The sequence below is a fragment of the Mandrillus leucophaeus genome, unplaced genomic scaffold (genome assembly GCF_000951045.1).
Source record: "Mandrillus leucophaeus isolate KB7577 unplaced genomic scaffold, Mleu.le_1.0 Scaffold18, whole genome shotgun sequence".
NCBI lineage: Eukaryota > Metazoa > Chordata > Mammalia > Primates > Cercopithecidae > Mandrillus > Mandrillus leucophaeus.
Genome location: NW_012101809.1, coordinates 1,512,813 through 1,531,951, shown reverse-complemented (window position 1 = coordinate 1,531,951; position 19,139 = coordinate 1,512,813). Strand labels below are relative to the sequence as shown.

Genomic DNA, 19,139 nt, shown 5'->3' with positions numbered 1-19,139 from the left:
TGGCCTTTTTTTTTTTTTTTAAATGTAAACAAGGTCTTTCTCTGTTACCCAAGCTGAAGTGCAGTGGTGCCATCATAGCTCACTGCAGCCTTGAACTCCTAGGCTCAAGTGATCCTCCTGCTTCAGCCTCCTGAGTAACTGGGACTACAGGTACACATCACTGTGCTAGGCTAATTGTTTAATTTTTTGTAGACAGGATCTCACTGTATTGTCCAGGCTGGTCTCAAACCCCTGGCTTCAAGCACTCCTCCTGCCTCAGCCTCCCAAAGTGCAAGATTACAGGCATGAGCCACCATGCCCAACCCATAATAGAATATGTTTTGATCATAGAAAGGAATGAAGTACTGGATACATGCTACAACATGGATGAACCTTGAAAATATCATTCTGAGTGAAAGAAGCCAGACACAAAAGGTCATAAATAATACGATTCTATTTATATCAAATATCCAGCGTAATTAATCTCATGGAAACTGACTAGATTCACAGTTTCCAGGGACTGAAGGGAGGAGGAATGGGGAGTGAATGCTAATGAATAAAGTGTTTCTTTTTGGAGTGATTAAAATGTTCTAAAATGGATTGTGGTGAAGGTTGCACAAATCCATGAATTGGCTAAAAAAATCATTGATTTGTTAAAGGGTGCCTTTTATAGTATGTAGATTATATCTCAATAAAGCTATTATTTAAAAATCTCACTTATTCTTGAATAAGTACCAGTGCAAAAGCTACAACCAGCACACCTTGAAGCCTCACAGCAAGTTCTCTCTGTTTCATATGAAGGTTTCCCTTTCCTCCTTTATACTTGACTATAAGTATGGGCTGCCTTAATTATCTCTGTATACCCCCCAGTTCCTAATCTACTACTTTGAACATAGTAAGTGCCTATAAAAGTGAATTGAATACAAGGATTTTGAAATAAAAATGATAGATCATCAGATGCAGCAGATAATGTAAGGAGAAAAAGAACTGCAAAAAGATTTTGAGAAATATAAGAAGTCTGTGGCAAGCCAGTGCTCCCACTAATTTTTTAATGTAGTGAGCAGATGACTGTGCTACATGAGCAGATGATCATGCTACAAGAGTAATAGAGAGTGAACACTGAGCATATGTACACAGAGGTTAGTGCTATAATCAAACCTTTAGCAAAGTTAATCTGACACAGTGCTGTGTATAATTGTTGCTGTGCTTCACAGTAATTAGGCATAAGTGGTAAGCGATTTACATAAATCACTGTGGTTAGTTGTGCTTTTACACTGCCAAGTCAAAATTTTACAATTGTTTCTTCTCCTTGTGTTAGCAGTCCAGTATACATGTGTGTATACGATACAATATAAAGTTTAATCATATCATGTAATAATAACTAGCATTTATCAACTATGTGAGGAACTCTTCTAAGTGTTTTACCTGTATCATCTTTTTAAATTTTCAGAGCAACTCCATGGGGTGGATACTCTACTTTTCATTGAGTGTCTATTCCATGCATACCAAGTACTTTTATTTATTTATTTATTTATTTTGAGAGAGGGTCTTGCTTTGTTGTCCAGACTCAAGAAATCTTCCCACCTCAACCTCCCAAGTAGCTGGGACTACAGGCACATTCCTCCATGCTGGCGAATTTTTTTTTTTTAGTAGAGATGGGGTTTCATCATGTTGGCCAAGCTGGTCTTGAACTCCTGACCTCAAATGATCCACCCACGTTGGCCTCCCGAAGTGCTGGGACGACAGAGGTGAGCCACCGCGCCCGGCGTATTTTTATTTTGTATTTTTCGTAGAGACAGGGTCTCGTTGTGTTGCCAGGACTGACCATGTACTTTTAAGTGTTTTACATATTTTAAGTTCATATAATGATCACAATTATATGAGGTAGAAATTATTATATCTTTCATTTTACAGAAACAGAGACTGAAACATAGAGTGGCCACCCAGCCTCATACAGCTAGGTAAGTGGTGAAGCCAGGACTGGAGCCTAGGCATTCCTACTCTAGAGCATGCACTCTACCTGCTGTGCTTTTCTGCAGCCCGTATTTCCCTTGCTCTTATTCCCACTGGCTAATCCAGGACTCCTAATTCCTGAAAAATCCTTGGTAAATATTTCTGAGCGGCCTAAGTGATGTTTTGCACACACTCATGAATACACTCAGTTAACTATCACATCGTCTCTGCTAATTTTTTATCCTTTCATTGCACCAGCCTACTGCTTCTATGTCCACAAAAGAACCACATCTGCCAGGGCACAGGCCCTGCTTTGTCTGGGTAGCATGACATCCCCCGGGCACATTTTCTAGGCACTGTTGTTGTTGCTCACACTGGGTTCTGTGTATAAAAGAGTAGGGAGAAACAAATACTAAAGGACACTGTAGGCAGAGGTGGGGAGGGGATACAGCGTATGGCTTCATGACAGGGATATGTTTTGAGAAATGTGTCATTAGGTGATTTTGTCACTGTGCAGACATCATAGAATGTACTTACACACACCTAGATAGATAGCCTACTACACACCCATGCTTTATGGTAGAGCCTATTACTCTTAGGCTACAAACCTATACAGCATGTTATTGTACTGACTACTGTGGGCAATTATAACATGATGGTAATTATTTGTGTATCTAAACAAAACATAGTCCGGGCGTGGTGGCTCACACCTGTAATCCCAGCACTTTGGGAGACTGAGGCGGGCAGATCACCTGAGGTTGGGAGTTCGACACCATCCTGGCTAACACAGTGAAACCCCATCTCTACTAAAAATACAAAAATTAGCTGGGCATGGTGGTTTGCACTTGTAGTCCCAGCTACTTGGGAGGCTGAGGCAGGAGAGTCGCTTGAACCTGGGAGGCAGAGGTTGCAGTCAGCCGAGATTGCACTACTGCACTCCAGCCTAGGTGACAGAGTAAGACTCTGTCTCAAAAAATAAAATAAAATAAAAAATAAAAAACAAACGTTCCGAATATGAATCAGCAGAATTTTATGTTTTCCTCTTACCACCCAGGACTTTCATCTTAGTGCCCTGTGATCTTGTTTTGTTCTGCCTCTCATCACTTTCCCCACAAATCTTTACGTAATATTTCTGACTTCTCCCCAACCTTTAATCCCATCTCTTAATGTCCATAAAATATCTCTGAGTCATCAGCTGGGCATGGTGGCTCACGCCTGTAATCTCAGCATTTTAGGGGGACAAAGTGGGTCAATTGCTTGAGCCCAGGAGTTTGAAATCAGCCTGGGCAACATAGTGAGACTCTGTCTCTACAAAAAATAAAAACAAAAATCATAATAAAGATGGAGAAATGGGATGGAGCTCAGAAAAGAGGATATAACGATGATATTTTTAAAAGGCAGTGAGACCCTGTCTCTACAAAAAATACAAAATTTAGCCAGGTATGGTAGCACATACCTACAGTCCCAGCTACTTGGGAGGCTGAAGTGGGAGGATCACTTGAGCTAGGGAGGTCGAGGCTGCAGTGAGCCAGGATTGTGCACTCCAGCCTGGCTGACAGAGTGAGATCCTGTCTTTAAAAAAGTGTCTCTGAGTCATGAGGCTCAATTTGATCTACTTTAGGAGAGAGACGTCTGATTACTGAAATTGGAGTGCTGGCCCAGGGGAAAGGAGAAATGGTAGTGAATGAATGTGAACTGTAGATCTTCTCTATCTGAAGATTTAGCACAGAAGGCATATAGGGCAAAGGATTAAAGGCTAAGGGGAGGATATGGAGTAGGGAAGCTGCCTGGGGCTATAGCTGGCAGGTGCTCCAGTGATGCAGCTTTCTCTTAGAATGAATTCTGACAGCAGCTTTTCACTCCATAGAACTCTCAAGATGCCATGGGCTGCGGAGAGCCCAAAGATAGCTCTTCTGAGTGAGTTTCCTTGTGACTGTCTCTGTTCCACAGCATCCACATGTCTGACCTGTAGAACACACGTGCACGAGCAGACACAAAGGTATGTTCACACATGTGCCCCCACACACAGTTACATAGAAAGTAGGCCTTACTAATAACTGTGAAATAATATCCCATTGGTCCCCAAATTTTCTTCACTACTCTTATCTGATAATACCTGAGGGTATTTGAAATCGGAACTATTCACTGTACAATTTGAGAGAGTTAAGTTTAAAATGCAAATATTTTTCAAGGGTGAAAAGCATGACTAATTCTTACCCATTCCAAAGTATTGAAATCAGGCTTTCCTATTTAACTAGGGGAAGGGATTAGGAGGGAGAAGTTACAAGGTATCTGAAGTCTTAAAGGGAAGAGAAGTATTCAGACTTTCAAAATCAGATTTCCTCTTACTTAAAAATACGTCAAGAGGGAACAAAGCTGGTATCAGTGGAGGGATCTATTTAAGTATGGCAATAGAACACAAGCCAGATTGCACAGAGTGAAGAGTTATGACATGAAAGCAGCTAGTGCTGACTCGTTGGAGGAGGACGGCATTGAAAGAAAAAAAAGAAAGGAGAAATGATTGCAGTGGAGATTGGGGCCAAAGGAAGGTATTTTTCAAGATGAGTATAGAAAGAAAACTTCAGGAATGCGTAGCTTTTGGTCATATTCCCATAATTATTTCACCAAATTAAAGTCCATTTCTTTCTTCAGAGGCAGTTCAGTCCTGTAAAGCATTCTAAAACTGTTTTTTATAAATGTGAATTTTTTATATAATAATGCAGTGCCCTAAAATATGAAAAGAGAAAACCAGTCTTGTAAGCCAATTGACAAAAAAAATTTTTTAAAAGTTAGACAGGTGTGACAGTCTTAACAGTAGTCCTTATATTAAAATGTATATTAAAATCCCACATTATCGCAAATCCAGCCCTTGCCAAGTGATTGTTGGCAAAGGCCATGTCACAGCCCACAGGACAACTCTATACCATGGATCTTTGCAAAAGAAGCTCAGGCAGATTCCTTCACAAGTGAAGCACAAATGTTCGGGGGATCATCTTTTTCCCTGCAACTGATATGTCATTTGCATTCCAGGATATTTTATAGAGTGATAGGCTATCTTCCCTGTCCTCATTTCCTTCCTTCTTTATGTATTGTAGTAAGCGCTGCTGAGAAACGCTAAGCTACAGAAAAGCACTTCAGCACTTAGCATCTAAATGAGGACTGTGGCAGGGATAAGCTATACTCACGCTCCTTCGTCTCTCAGTGAGAGCTGCTAAGGAACAGCTCAAGCCACCATTCCCAGAAAGCCTGGGATCACGGGAACTTTTTCCGCAGTCATTATGGAGGCAGAGAATTCCGTTTTGTTTTCTGATCTTGTTGCCTTGGTCCCTGCAGTATAGATTCTAGAAAACATTTGTGTTCTCAGTTGCATCGATGGAAAAAATATCAGTTTATATCAGTATCAAGAAGGTAGGTGTACATGGTAACTCTAAGAATTATCCTGTAAAACAACTAGGTGAACAGTTTAAGGTTGGAAAATTGACAGTCTTTGGCGCTTTAGTGCCACTTTTACTGCTTAATGGAATGAAATCCAAATAGATGGTAAAATGTTCTCTCCTCAATCTGATCCAACCATCAATTTCTACTGCCTTTGCTAATCAACCACAACTCCAATAGAAATAAACTCAAACATGTATTTGAATGACTTATTCCCTTTTGCCAATTTGTGTTCTTGATCTTCTCCCAAGGGCAATGGGAGAAATGTACAATGTTCCCCAAACTTCATTCTAATTACTGGCCTGGGTCTCTCAGACAGAGGACACATAATCCTTTTGCTATCCCTCTTTTTCCTATTTTGAACCATGGTGGTACTTGGAAGATTTAGACTAAGAGAATATGCAGTTAAAAATGCTATAGAAAGTATAGGTAAAACGTGATTGGTCAGAGATTGATAATGGTTGAAGCTGAGTTATTGGGATTTGTTATATATGCTGTTCTCAACCTTTGTAAAAACATGTTTTTCCCTTAATGTGAAAATTTTAAAACAAACCCAATTATTCTGAAAAGCAATAATCTACGGAATCTGGGCTCCACCAGATGCCTTGGATTAAGGTGAGGAAATACCAGACAGGATAATGTGGACAATCTATTGGTTCACTACTTATTGTCCTGGATATTGGTAAGGAATGGAACCTTCGAAGTGTGGTACGATAAACCTAGAGAACCTGACTACAGAAAAAGGACTGAGATTTAGAGCAGCAAAAGGTAATTGCCATTTTGAATGAAGGGGGAAATTCCTCCTAATGTAGGATGGTGTCAGTTTGGCCTGGAGAGGGTAAGAATTTCATCTATGGAGCTGCATAGAAAGACTGACCTATTGGCCCCCTTATAGGGTCTTACTGGGACTACTAGAATATAGCCCCATAATGTGCTGGTACCATAGGATGCTGAAGTTGCGAAAACAACCGATTTTTAAAAAGCGAGTTTGGACTGGTCAGATGATGGTGAATTTAAATGATCCCCTTATGATCTGATTTTCTCTTGGCGTGGAGAAAACTCTAACCTAAGAAGCATACAGAGAAATGAAGTGATCAATAACAGGGGCTTACAATAAAGATTGAGAAAAACAAACCATAAAAGTTTGGCTTATAATGAGACTGAAGCGTCTGTCCACAGTGGATGGTAGTTTGCGTTGAGAGGTCCTGGGAGTGCAGGTATATTTCAAGTGGGAGGCAGTGGGGAATGTTATTTATGTGACCCAAGCTCAGGGTTTCCCCCAGCTGTTAACCCAGCCTGATCTTTTACTGAGTAAAAAAAAAAATCCACTTTCTGAAAAATAAAGATTTATCCTAAGAAAAATTATATTGACTTTGTTCTCTAAACCATATGAATTCTCCCCCACTTTTCTGATGAAAATAGACAAGCATCATTGGAGCCCAGAAAAAAAGGAATGTTATTAATAGTCCCAAGAGATAATAGTATCACCCGACATAGAGCAGCATTAAACCAATTTTCCCAGCTGGGAAAAAGGAAAAAAAAAAAAAAAAGGAATATATTTCCATGGAAGGAGAGGGTTTGGATTAAAACTCCTTTTCTTCTGGTCCTTTTTTAATGCCCCATTTGTCACTATGTAGTAGCACACAAAGGAGATCCTTCTTTGTGTCATATTGTCATCCACCAAAAACTAAAACTAAAACGAAGATGCACCTTAGAGCATCCTTGTTGTCACTCACACAAACTGGTCTCATAACAAGAGCTGTAATGAAGTGTCTTTTCCCAGGATCCTCACAGCCTTTGTTGTTATTAATAATTATAATAATAATAGTGATTGTCTTTCATGACAAGAGAAATAGAGATTCTGGAAGGAAATACATAGGGCTCAAGTTGTGGAGGCCTTCAATGATAAACCTGGGAATTAAACTTCTCTGGTTATGTCTCAGAGCCCTCAGACCTTCCTACAGTGCAACTGCTGATCTAGCCCACCTCAGAGCTACTCCACAAATCCCAGCTTTTTTTTTTTTTAATGGATCAGGCACTTTTTTTTTTTTTTTTTTTTAAATGAACCAAGGATGCTATTAAGTGACTCTTTTATACTGGCATTTTTTTTTTTTTTTTTCAGATTCCAAAGCAGTTCCTCACACTTTACTTTTTATTTCTCTAACTTTGGATATTCCCAGCCTCTTTGAGGATGAGAATCCTCCCCTATCGTGACAGTTTTAGTGGATCCTCACTTGATCATATATGGTTTTTTAAAATCTGTTAGTGGGAAAAACTCAACATGGCAAAATCTTATGACAGAACCTCAGTATGAATTCAGTAATTTTTAAATGAGTTTGTATTTTATTGTTCATAATATACACCTAAGAGTAGTAGCACATAGTGTGGAGATCAGGAGTTTCAGCTTTATGCAATGCTTGGTGAGAATATGGATTCAAAGACCCTCCTCCAATAACTGATTCCTTTGCCAATCAGGAGTCCCACATGTCATCATCAGATGAGATTTCAAGAGCCATAGAAAGGTTACTCTAAAACATGCATGTAGAGGACCAAAAGGTGATGTTTTTCAAAAGCTGCCTTAAAATCCAAAGATTTTAGACAAATTCTTGCCCTACTGCAGAAGAGAAATGGACCCTGTTTAAATTCCTGCTGCAGACCTTTGGAAAGAAGTAGAGGTGGTGACTTCTGTTGAAGAATGAGAGCAGAGCTCTAGTTTACTTCTGTGTCCCGGGGCATCCTTCTGATTTGGTGACTGAGTTAGGTGGGGAGAGAGTGAGAAATGAACAGAACTGGGTAAGACTCACTGTCATGATGACATATCATTTGGAGTAAAATGGGGCCAACCAGTTAAGGTAAAACACTTTCTAGGCCTGCTCATTCCAGATGAGTAAGTGCATTGGAAGGAAAATCGAATTGGTTCATCTCTGGCCACCATTATAATCATCATCATCTGCTTGGCTTATCATGCATTCTCAGTCTCTTTCTTTGGAGCCATAAGAATTAAGACAAACAAATTCAAAGAAAAGAATTTTCTCAAGTTACTAAAAGACAGTTCTCCTTGAAAGTGTCCCAATTATAAAAAATTGTGGCAAATACTTTTCAAAGATATCATCTTGGACTGATTTACCTAGTAAAACTGCATATTATAGGTGAATGCCATCATTATTCTCTCCTTTTCAAGCCCAGGAATTTCTGTTGATGGACTCTTTTAGGCAGTAATTTCAGGCAGCCCTACAATTGAACAGCCAAGCAGAAATTGTGGTTCTCTATTTGTTAAATGCTTTTGAGGTCCTTACATAAAAGGTTGATAATGAAGTATTAAGAGAAACATTTCAAAGGCTATGGTTGGTCAAATTTCTCTGCATGGCATAAAGGGGAAGATGACCTTATGCAAAACCCTGATAGTTTCATTAGAAGCATAATCAAGATTTAATGTTAAATTTAAAAATCACTTTTCAAATCCTACCACAAACAGATTCTTGGTGAAGTACAAATGTTTAATTTAAATTGGGGCTTATAGGAAAAAGCAATTAAAATCTAATTGTGTTATAAAGGAGATTTGTACATTTTCTCCTCAAAGTCAGGCAAGGCGAGAAGGGGTTCTTAAACCCTGTTTTTTTTTTTTTTTTTTTTAAATTAGAACTTTCTTTCACGTCTCTTTTTCCTTTTTTCTTTTTGAATCCAGACACTTGAATTTGGACAGACAAGCAAGCCAGCCACCTTTCAGTGTGGCTGTGTCAGTATCGGAATGAAATGAACATGACCCCCTCCAGCAGGGAAGGGAACACACAGTAAAGGTATTTTTTATAGAACAATTCTTCACACCGCCCTGGTGACTAGGGAAAGGAATCTCGTGTTTCTCTTTTGCTGATACTGAATCAGCTGAAGAATACCATGAACATCAGTAGAAGTGCTCTGAAATAGTCTCCTCTCCCTTTTGTCTTTTTGTTCTCATGAAGGGGAGAGAAGGGAGACTTTTTTTTTGAACGTTGAAATATTTAATTAAAACGCCAATTAAACATGGACTAATTGGTGGTTCTGCTTATAATCAGAAATGTTGCAGATTATTGTATTAACTTGCAAATAGTTTTATGAAGTTGGCATACTTCTTATCAACACTCCAATAAAGACAGCTACACTCATTTACGATAAAAATATGTTTTCAATTCTCAAAGGAAGCTTATCTCAGCAAGGAAATTTCTTTTCTTGCCTCCTCAACAGTTTATGTAGCAATTGGATTTATATCTTTGTTAAATAGATGGTCAGAATGAGAACTGATGAAGAGACAGACTGAGCTCGTATCTGAACTGGAGGGAAACTCCAAACACCCTAGCAACCTGCATTCTGTATGTTATTGTGTACTGGTGTATTTGCTTATGAACAGTTGCATGTATAGATAGTTTATGTGGTTTCCAAGAGCTAAATGAGAATGGAGATTATATTCTTTAGCATTTGTGTTTATAATTTACAAAGCACTTTCATATACATTGTCTGATTTTCTGAACCATTTAGAAATTTTTGTAAATTGAACAAATTAAATAAATTTCTCAAGACCTTTAGATTTCTAAAATATCTGGTTTCAAACATGTTTGTTAACCCAATGCCCGCTTAGTGGTTCAAATAAAATTTTTTATGTCTAGGAAATGACAATTTGAGCAATTACTTAGAATATCCTGAAAAAAAATAAAGTCAGAAAGTGCAAAGTAAGATCCCATTGAATTTTGTCTCCAGACTTTACCTCAAGATCAGATTCAACACACGGTAGAACTTGCTTTGAACTACCTTCCTCCTCTCTACAATGCTGACATCAGGATTTCGTGAAAAGGGCTGCTGTCCATTTTCCCTCAAATCACTTTGGGGGAATATTTGTGGAATAGTAATTTATAAAAATAGGAACCCCCCTTCCCATCATTTAGTCCTTTATTGGTAGGGGTCCTAAAGGTTCACTAAAATCAGCCATAAATTTAGGAAGAGCCCTACCCCATAGAACAGTTTTTCCTAGGAGAGATCTCAAGGCTTCCTACATTTCCGGAAATGAAATGAGCTTTACCCAACATATTACATACACTTACCTATTCCCAGCTCCAGGTAAGAGTCCAGGTTACTTACCAGCTGTGGCTGAGTTGGAGGACACAGGTGAAAAGAGAGATGTACACAGAAGGCTTTGAAAGAAACATAATCCTCTGGAGTAACAGCTAGAGAAAATTCCAAAAAACTGGGAGATAGGTAAGCAAGGTGGAGAAATATTCTCCTCGGTGGCAGTGGGATGGAATTCTCAAAGCCCAACTTCCTTGGTGTGTAAGCGATCCCAAACAGAGTTAAGGGGAGGTGAAATGGAGCTGCCAAACGTCCAAAGACGAGATTATCTACTTAATTAAAGTTTTTTTTCCCCTCTAAGTCCTTCAGCCAATCAGAACTCAAGTGCCAGAGAAAGATTGAGTCGATCAAAAGAACACTCCAGGATCCTCCCAGACAAATGCAGAAGAAGGGGACCAGGAGAAAGAGGACAAAGAAAGAAGCGGGGGGAAGAGACATAGCAAATCCCCTTCACACAATCAGTGCGTGGAGTCTCTTTCCTCCCTCTTGCCTATCCCCTCCCATCACACCACAACCTTTCCCCACCTATGCACACTTACACACAGACACGCACACATACACACACAACACACACACAACAGAGCCCGGTCCCCAGAAGGGATCCAGAAGGGACTGTGCTTTACTGGTTGTCCTTTGTAGCACTTTGAGACTGAATTTGCATTCAGGATAGCTTTTTTTTTTTCCCCCAGAAAAAAATACACTAGGTGCAGGTGAACCTCCGCCCTCTGATTTGAGAATGTGGGGATGCAGTCCTACCATCTAGTGTATTTTGTCTCTAAGTTAGAAAGGCTAGAAACTTCAGGAAGCCTGATGGTTGTTTCTTCCTTTCAACTTTTTCATCACACAATTACTTACCGAATACCTATTTTATTCTCGACACCACCCTAGGCATTGTGGAAATTTTTAAAAATCAAAACATAATTTCTGTCCTAACGACATTTACAGCCTAGTAAGGTGACAATAAAATAATGCAGTTTAATAAAGTATTAAATAGCTACAAACTGCCTATTATAGTGTAGGCTTATTTAGGGGAGGTTTTCTGAAGAAGGTAGAATTTGAGTTTTGAAGAAGGGAAGAGATTTCAATAGGCACACAAAGGTGACCTCAAAATCCCTACTTTCTTAAACTCGGGTGGTGGAGCCAGGAGGGCACCCAAAGCCCTTGCTCACACTTCTCTGGGACTCTGCTCCTTCTGTTCTCTAGAGGAGGGTGGCCTCAGCCACAGCGCTGGGGATCCTCAAAAGGCTCCAGACTGGTATCTATGTGGCCATATAGCCCCATCTTTAAAAAAAAATGTCAATTGACTTTTGTGGGTACATAATAGGTATATATATATTTTTGGAGTACATGTTCATGAGATATTTTGATACAGGCATACAATGAATGCATGATAATCACATCAGGGTAAATGGGTATCCATCACCTCAAGCATTAGTCCTTTGTGTTACAAACAAGCTAATTATACTCTTAGTTACCATGTACAATGAAATTATTATTGACGATAGTCACCCTGTTGTGCTATTGAATACTAGGTCTTCTTCATTCTTTCTAACTATTTTCACACCTTCTATTTTAGCATCCACATCACCTTTCTTAAGGTCTCCCTGAGACAATGGTCTTTGTTCTCTTCTTTTATTCTCGTTTCTCTTGCTCCAAAACCCTCTCTGGCTAGACTGAATGAGAAAATAGAGAATTAATACACAAATTCACTTTCTCTATTACCCAGGCCAGATGATTTAGGGGGTCTTCACCTCAGTATCTTAACTGTGTAATTTTGTTGTCCACATGGAATCTTCTAGACCAAGTCTTTATTTGGAACTCCAAACCTTATTGTGAGATGAGCTTGGTCGGTTGTGGCTCCTACACAAACAACTTTAGGTCCTTCTCTCTCTTCTTTCAGAAAGGGAGCAGTAGAGTCTATTTCAGGCCAAGAGTCAGGTCCTAGGAAGATAAGGAGCAATGACTCCTGGATTTCAGCCTTGACTTCTTCCCTGACCACAGTTTTTGCCATTTACTTGACTAGAGAACTCCTAGGGGATGCAAAAATTCATTGGGAGGTAGAGCAGATTTGGGCAGTTTTTGTGTGAAAAGGGAGAGCTAATTTAAAACGAGTTCATTGAGACACTGTCCCATCCCCTCAGAATTTCTTCCACAAAGGAAAAAGTTAAGACTTTTATTGTTTGTGTATTTATTTATTTATTTATTTATTTATTTATTCATTCATTCATTCATTCATTTATTTTTAGAGACAGGGTCTCGCTATGCTGTCCAGGCTGGTCTTATACTCTTGGCTTGGCGAGATCATCCTGCCTTGGTCTTCCAATGTGTTAGGATTACAGGCGTGAGCCACCATGCTTGGCCTGCTTTTATTGTTTTCCACAAAATCAATACATTCTTATAATAAAAACTTAAACATGACAGAGATAAAGAGTGCAAATCCCCTTTCATGATCTGCCTTCTCCCCTCTAGGATAACAGCAGTTAAGTTTTAGATGGTCTTTCAAGAGGTTTTATATACATATGTAAATGTGTATATAAACGTTTTCCACAAAAATGAGATTATATAAATTATATTTTGCAAATTGCTTTTCTCATTTAGTAATACACAACTTTCTACGTTAGGGTCTAAAGATCTCTTGGCCAGGCGCAGTGGCTCACGCCTGTAATCCCAGCACTTTGGGAGGCCAAGGCAGGCGATCACAAGGTCAGGAGTTCGAGACCAGCCTGACCAACATTGTGAAACCTTGTCTCTACTAAAAATACAAAAATTAGCTGGACATGGTGGCGTGCACCTGTAGTCCCAGCTATTCAGGAGGCTGAGGCAGGAGAATCACTTGAACCTGGGAGGCAGAGGTTGCAGTGAGCCGAGATCACACCACTGCACTCTAGCCTGGGCAACAGAGCGAGACTTGGTCTCAAAAAAAAAAATCTCTCTTACTCTCAATTTTTTAAAGATCGGGGTAGTATAAATTGTCAGGTGTACAAGTAATCTTATTTTGCTCAATATTTGGGAAGCTTTCCGTCTAATAAAGGAACTGACAGATTTTTTTTCTTTTTTTTTTTATTCTTCCAGTGTTTAAAAGGCAACTTTTTCAACACCTGTGAAAAGAAGGGAACAAAAAAAGGCAATGTTTTAATTTATTTCAATTTGGATTTAAATATTACTATTTTAATCACCTTGATACAGGAGAATAGAGTCTTTATCTCAATGGTTGAGGTACAATGAATTATAAATAAATTTATGAGTTCCACCAGGTTTTGTTTTCAACTTTATAACCCTTTCATTATTTTCAGATCCTAAGTCTGGAATTTTCTCTTGGTGCCCTCAAATCAGGGGCCCCATGTAAAAATGAACTACATTTGCATTTTTCCTCTAAAATGTAACTATATTACATTATTTGATTTACTATTATAAATAATTAAAGATCAGATATTCTTAGATCTCTTGGGACTTTTCTTTTTTTCTTTTTTGAGAGAGTCTTGCTTTGTCACCTAGGCTGGAGTGCAGTGGCGCCATCTCAGCTCGCTGCAACCTCCTGGGTTCAAGCAATTCTCCCTGCATCAGCCTCCCAAGTAGCTGGGATTACAGGCGCCCACCACCACGCCCAGACTGGAGTACAGTGGCGCGATCTCGGCTCACTGCAGTCTCCTCCTCTCTCCTGGGATTTTATACTAGAAACTAGTATATTGAAGTATTTTACAGCCAAATTTCATTCTTTTTTTTTTTTTTTTTTTTTTTTTTTTGAGACGGAGTCTCCCTGTTGTCACCTGAGCTGGAGAGCAGTGGCATCTCAGCTCACTGCAACTTCTGCCTCTTTGGTTCCAGTGATTCTTCTGCCTCAGCCTCCCAAGTAGCTGAAATTACAGGCACCTGCCACCACACCCAGCTAATTTTTGTATGTTTAGTAGAAACGGGGTTTCACCATGTTGGCCAGGCTGGTCTCAAACTCCTGACCTCAGGTAATCCACCCGCCTCACCCTCCCAAAGCTCTGGGATTACAGGCGTGAGCCACTGCACCTGGCCTTACAACCAAATTTCTTAATATTCTTCTATCCTAGTTCATCTTCCAAAGGTGTTTGCTTAGTGTTATTCTTTCAGACATAAAAATGTGAAAATTAAGGCAGAGGGCAGAAAAGCAATATACTGAGTACCCTTAGAGATAGTACTGTTTTAAGTTATTATTATTTATGCCCTGACACTTAATTCTCTATTTAAAACTTTGATAGTGGCACATTTGCTTTGTTGTACTTTTCCCTAAGAAAACATGGATGCGTGAATGTGTCTATTGGCAAAAATGTAAAAGCCTATGATGTGTCAGGCCCTGTGTAAGACTCTGAATCATAGTGATAGAGGAGGCTGCCACCATATCGATAGTTTCCTGGAAGAACAGACTAGTAAATATTCAAAATTGCCAAGGGAGAGAGATGCATGGCGTGCCTTGGGAGCGTGGAGGCGGTGTACCCAAAGGAACAGGGGGAGAGGCAGAGATACTTCCTAGAAGATGCGGAGACTTGGTTAAGTCTTTAAAAAATGAAATAAGGTTCATCAGTAGTGAAAAAAAGGAAGGGGGTTTCATATAGAGGGAATAACAAAAGGTATTACAAATGTGTGAAGCAACAGGATACATTGGAGAACTATTATTAGCCCGTTGTGGCTGGAGCATGTGGAATATGGAGGGAGAAGAAAGGCAGGTCGGGCACAGTGGCTCACGCCTGTAATCTCAGCACTTTAGGAGGCCGAGGCAGTCAGCTCACCTGAGGTCGGGAGTTCGAGACCAGCCTGACCAACATGGTGAAACCCTGTCTCTACTAAAAATACAAAAATTAGCCGGGTATGGTGGCAGGTGCCTGTAATCCCAGCTGCTCAGGAGACTGAGGCAGGAGAATCGCTTGAACCTGGGAGGCGGAGGTTGCAGTGAGCCGAGATCGTGCTATTGCACTCCAGCCTGGGGGACAGAGCAAGACTCCTCATAAAAAAAAAAAAAAGGAGGAGGAGGAGGAGGAGGAGGAGAAGGAGAAGAAGATTTGCTTGACGCTTCATACTAAGTATTCAAGATTCATTTGCTAATATTTAATCTATTATTCTCTAGAGTATTTTTTAAATGGGTTATTAAAGTTGATTTGAGGACAATTAACATTTAGGTAAATGTGTCATTTTAAATTTAACTGGGCATTAAAAAAACCTTTCTATAAACAAAATAGACTAATGGAAATAGGAATATCTTTAATATGTGTGTTAAAAGTAAATATTTTTGGGCTGGGCACGGTGGCTCACGCCTGCAATCCCAGCACTTTGGGAGGCCGAGGCGGGTGGATTACCAACATAGTGAAACCTCGTCTTTAGTGAAAATACAAAAATTAGTTGGGCATGGTGGCAGGTGCCTGTAATCCTGCTACTCAGGAGGCTGAGAGGCAGGAGAATTGCGTGAACCCAGGCGGCAGAGGCTGCAGTGAGCTGAGATCGCGCCACTGCTCTCCAGCCTGGGTGATAGAGTGAGACTCCGTCTCAAAAAACAAAAAAAAACGGCCGGGCGCGATGGCTCACACCTGTAATCCCAGCACTTTGGGAGGCCGAGACGGGCGGATCTCGAGGTCAGGAGATCGAGACCATCGTGGCTAACATGGTGAAACCCCGTCTCTACTAAAACTACAAAAAACTAGCCGGGTGTGGTGGCGGGCGCCTGTAGTCCCAGCTACTTGGGAGGCTGAGCCAAGAGAATGGCGAGAACCCAGGAGGCGGAGCTTGCAGTGAGCCGAGATCGGGCCACCGCACTCCAGCCTGGGTGACTGAGCAAGACTTCGTCTCAAAAAAAAAAAAAACAAAACAATAGCAACAACAAAAAAAGGTAAATATTTGTAATATATAAAGAGCTATAACAAACCATTAGAATGAAAAATGTCCAATTTTAAAATGGCAAATTCATATGGATAGGCTCTTTAAAAGCCAGAAATAAAAAATACCCAAGAAGCAGATGAAAATATTTACCTTGGCAGGGAGTAGTGGCTCACGCCTGTAATCCCAGCCCGTTGGGAGGCCGAGGTGGGAGGATCACATGAGATCGGGAGTTTGAGGCCAGCCTGGCCAAGATGGAAAAACCCTGTTTCTACTAAAAATACAAAAAATTAGCTGGGCGTGGTGGTGGCTGCCTGTAATCCCAGTTACTCGGGAGACTGAGGCAGGAGAATCACTTGAACCCCGGAGGGTGGAAGTTGCAGTGAGACAAAATTGTGCCACTGCACTCCAGCCTAGGTGACAGAGTGAGGCATTGTCTCTAAAAAAAAAAAAAAGAAAATATTTACCTTTACTGATTATAAAAGGAGGAGTAAAATAACGAGACATCTAACTCATCAAATTGGCAAAGATTTTTAAAAAATAAGATCCAATATTGTTTTGTCAAATGGCCATTTTATATACTGCTAGTAGGAGTGTGAATTAATCCAATGCTTTTGAGATGAATTTGATAACAAGAATTTAAAACTTTAATCATATTAATACACTTTGGCCCAATAATTCCACCTTTAGGAATTTATTTTAAGAAAGTAATCATATGATGTTTATAAAGATTGTACACAAGGTTATTTACTGAATTATTACAACTAATAGCAGAGTGCTTTTGGAGTGTCTGCCCAGCTCATAATCATGTTTATGGGCTATCTTACCTCCATTGGGGGGCCTCTGGCAGTAATTTTGTACCACATGACCTCAGCCCTGACCACAAATGATGTAACTAAGGGGGTAACTAAGTGGGTACTCTCCCCAGCTGAGCAAATCAGGTTTCCTTCCCTGGAAATTTGGACGAGAGAGAGAATGACAGAGAGGAAAATAGTATCTCTGTTAAGTTGGGCTTCTCACTGATTCCTGAATATTCCACGTTTTGTTTTTTTTTTTCCAAAAGAAGAATAGTGAGAGTAGAAAGGAGAAGCATGAGATAGCAAAATGCGCTCTAAAATAGATGACAAGGAGAAAAAGATTTAGAGAATCTAGAAGCCCTAGAGTAGTAGATAGAAGCCAAGTGTGTCTTTACACAACCAAAAAGGACTGCATCAACTTCAGTAAGTGACACCTGGCTGAGACAGTTTAATGTTGAATAACATAACTTGTGGCAACGATCCTCTTTCATGGTAACTGACCTCTACTCAGAAGTATCTTTTGTTGTAAGGAAAGTCTAGGCAGGGGCTGGGCGTGGTGGCTCACATCTGTAATCCCAGCACTTTGGGAGGCCGAGGTGGGTGGATCACCTGAGGTCAGGAGTTTGAGACCAGCCTGGCCAACAAGGTGAAACCCCATTTCTACTAAAAAAATACAAAAATTAGCCAGGTGTGGTGGCTCACTCCTGTAACTCCTGTCATCCCAGCTACTTGGGAAGCTGAGGCATGAGAATTGCTTGAGCCCAAAAGGCGGAGTTTGCAGTGAGTCACGATTGTGCCACTGCACTCCAGCCTGGGTGATACAGTGAGACTCTGCCTCAAAAAAATAAATAAAAAAAAATAAAGTCTAGGCAGGAAGTAATCAGTGACTGAGAGGTCCTGGTTAACCCATTCCTTTTTACTTTGCTATTCCATTTCCACTGGCTTTTCAAGGATGCCAAGATTGGAAGAAATACACTATGCCTGAGAAAAAACAACTTGATATAGAAAACTAATGTGGAAGATATACTCGTTTCCTAGGGCTGCCGCTGTATTATGAGGCATTGCAAAATGGGAAGCTTAAAACAACCAAAATGTATTCTCTCACAGTTTAGAGAGCAGAAGTTCAAAATTAAGATGTCAGCAGGATTGGTTCATCTTTGGGGGCTCAGAGAAAGAATCTGTTCCAAGCCTTTCTCTTAGCGTCTGGTGTTGCTGGCGATCCACGGCATTTCTTGGCTTGTGGACACATCGCTCTACTCTCAGCCTCTGTCATCACACGGTGTTCTCTCCTTCTTTCTCTCCTCCTCCTCCTCCTTTGTGGCTGTCTTCTTCTTTCCTCTCCTTCTTCTTCCTTTCTTCTTCCTTCTTCCATCTTCTTCTTCCTCATTGTTAAAATTTTTATTTATTTATTTTTAGAGACAGGGTCTCGCTTGTCCCCTAGGCTGAAGTGCAGTGGTGCAGTCATAGCTCACTGCAGCCCTAAACTCCTAGGAACAAGTGATCCTCCTGCCACAGCCTCCTGAGTAGCTAGGACTACAGGTGCACGCCACCACACCTGGCTAATTCTTATATTTTTTTAGAGACAAGCTCTCACTATGTTGCCCAAGGTGGTCTCAAACTCCTGGCCTCAAGCGATCCTCCCATCTTGGCCCCCCAAAGTATTGGGATTACAGGTGTGAGCCACTGCCCCTGGCCTCTTTTCTTCTTAGAAGGACACCATTTGTGTTGGATTAAAAGCCCACACTACTCCAGCATGACCTCATGTTAAATTGACTAGTTACATCTGCCACAACAACTCTATTTCCAAATAAAGTCACGTGCTGAGGTACTAGAGCTTAGGGCTTCAGTATATCTTTTGGGAGGACATAACTCAGCCATAACATATAGGACATATACCTTTAAACATTTCACTCTAAAAACTCCAACAGGCCGGGCATAGTGGCTCACGCCTGTAATCCCAGCACTGGGAGGCCAAAGCGGGTGGAAAACTTGAGTTCAGGAGTTTGAGACCAGCCTAATCAATATGGCAAAACTCTGTGTCTACCA

At 40.4% G+C, this 19,139-nt stretch overlaps 1 protein-coding gene across 1 annotated transcript in view; it reads right to left on the bottom strand.

The window, feature by feature from the left end:
• The window catches only part of WNT8B (wingless-type MMTV integration site family, member 8B), a 23,773-nt gene extending 13,101 nt beyond the window's left edge, over positions 1-10,672 (bottom strand). Inside the window, exon 1 of the mRNA XM_011977397.1 lies at positions 10,477-10,672. Coding sequence (XP_011832787.1) covers positions 10,477-10,544 — 68 coding nt within the window. The 5' untranslated portion in view covers positions 10,545-10,672. The remainder of the gene's footprint in view (positions 1-10,476) is intronic.
• Positions 10,673-19,139: the final 8,467 nt, after the last annotated feature.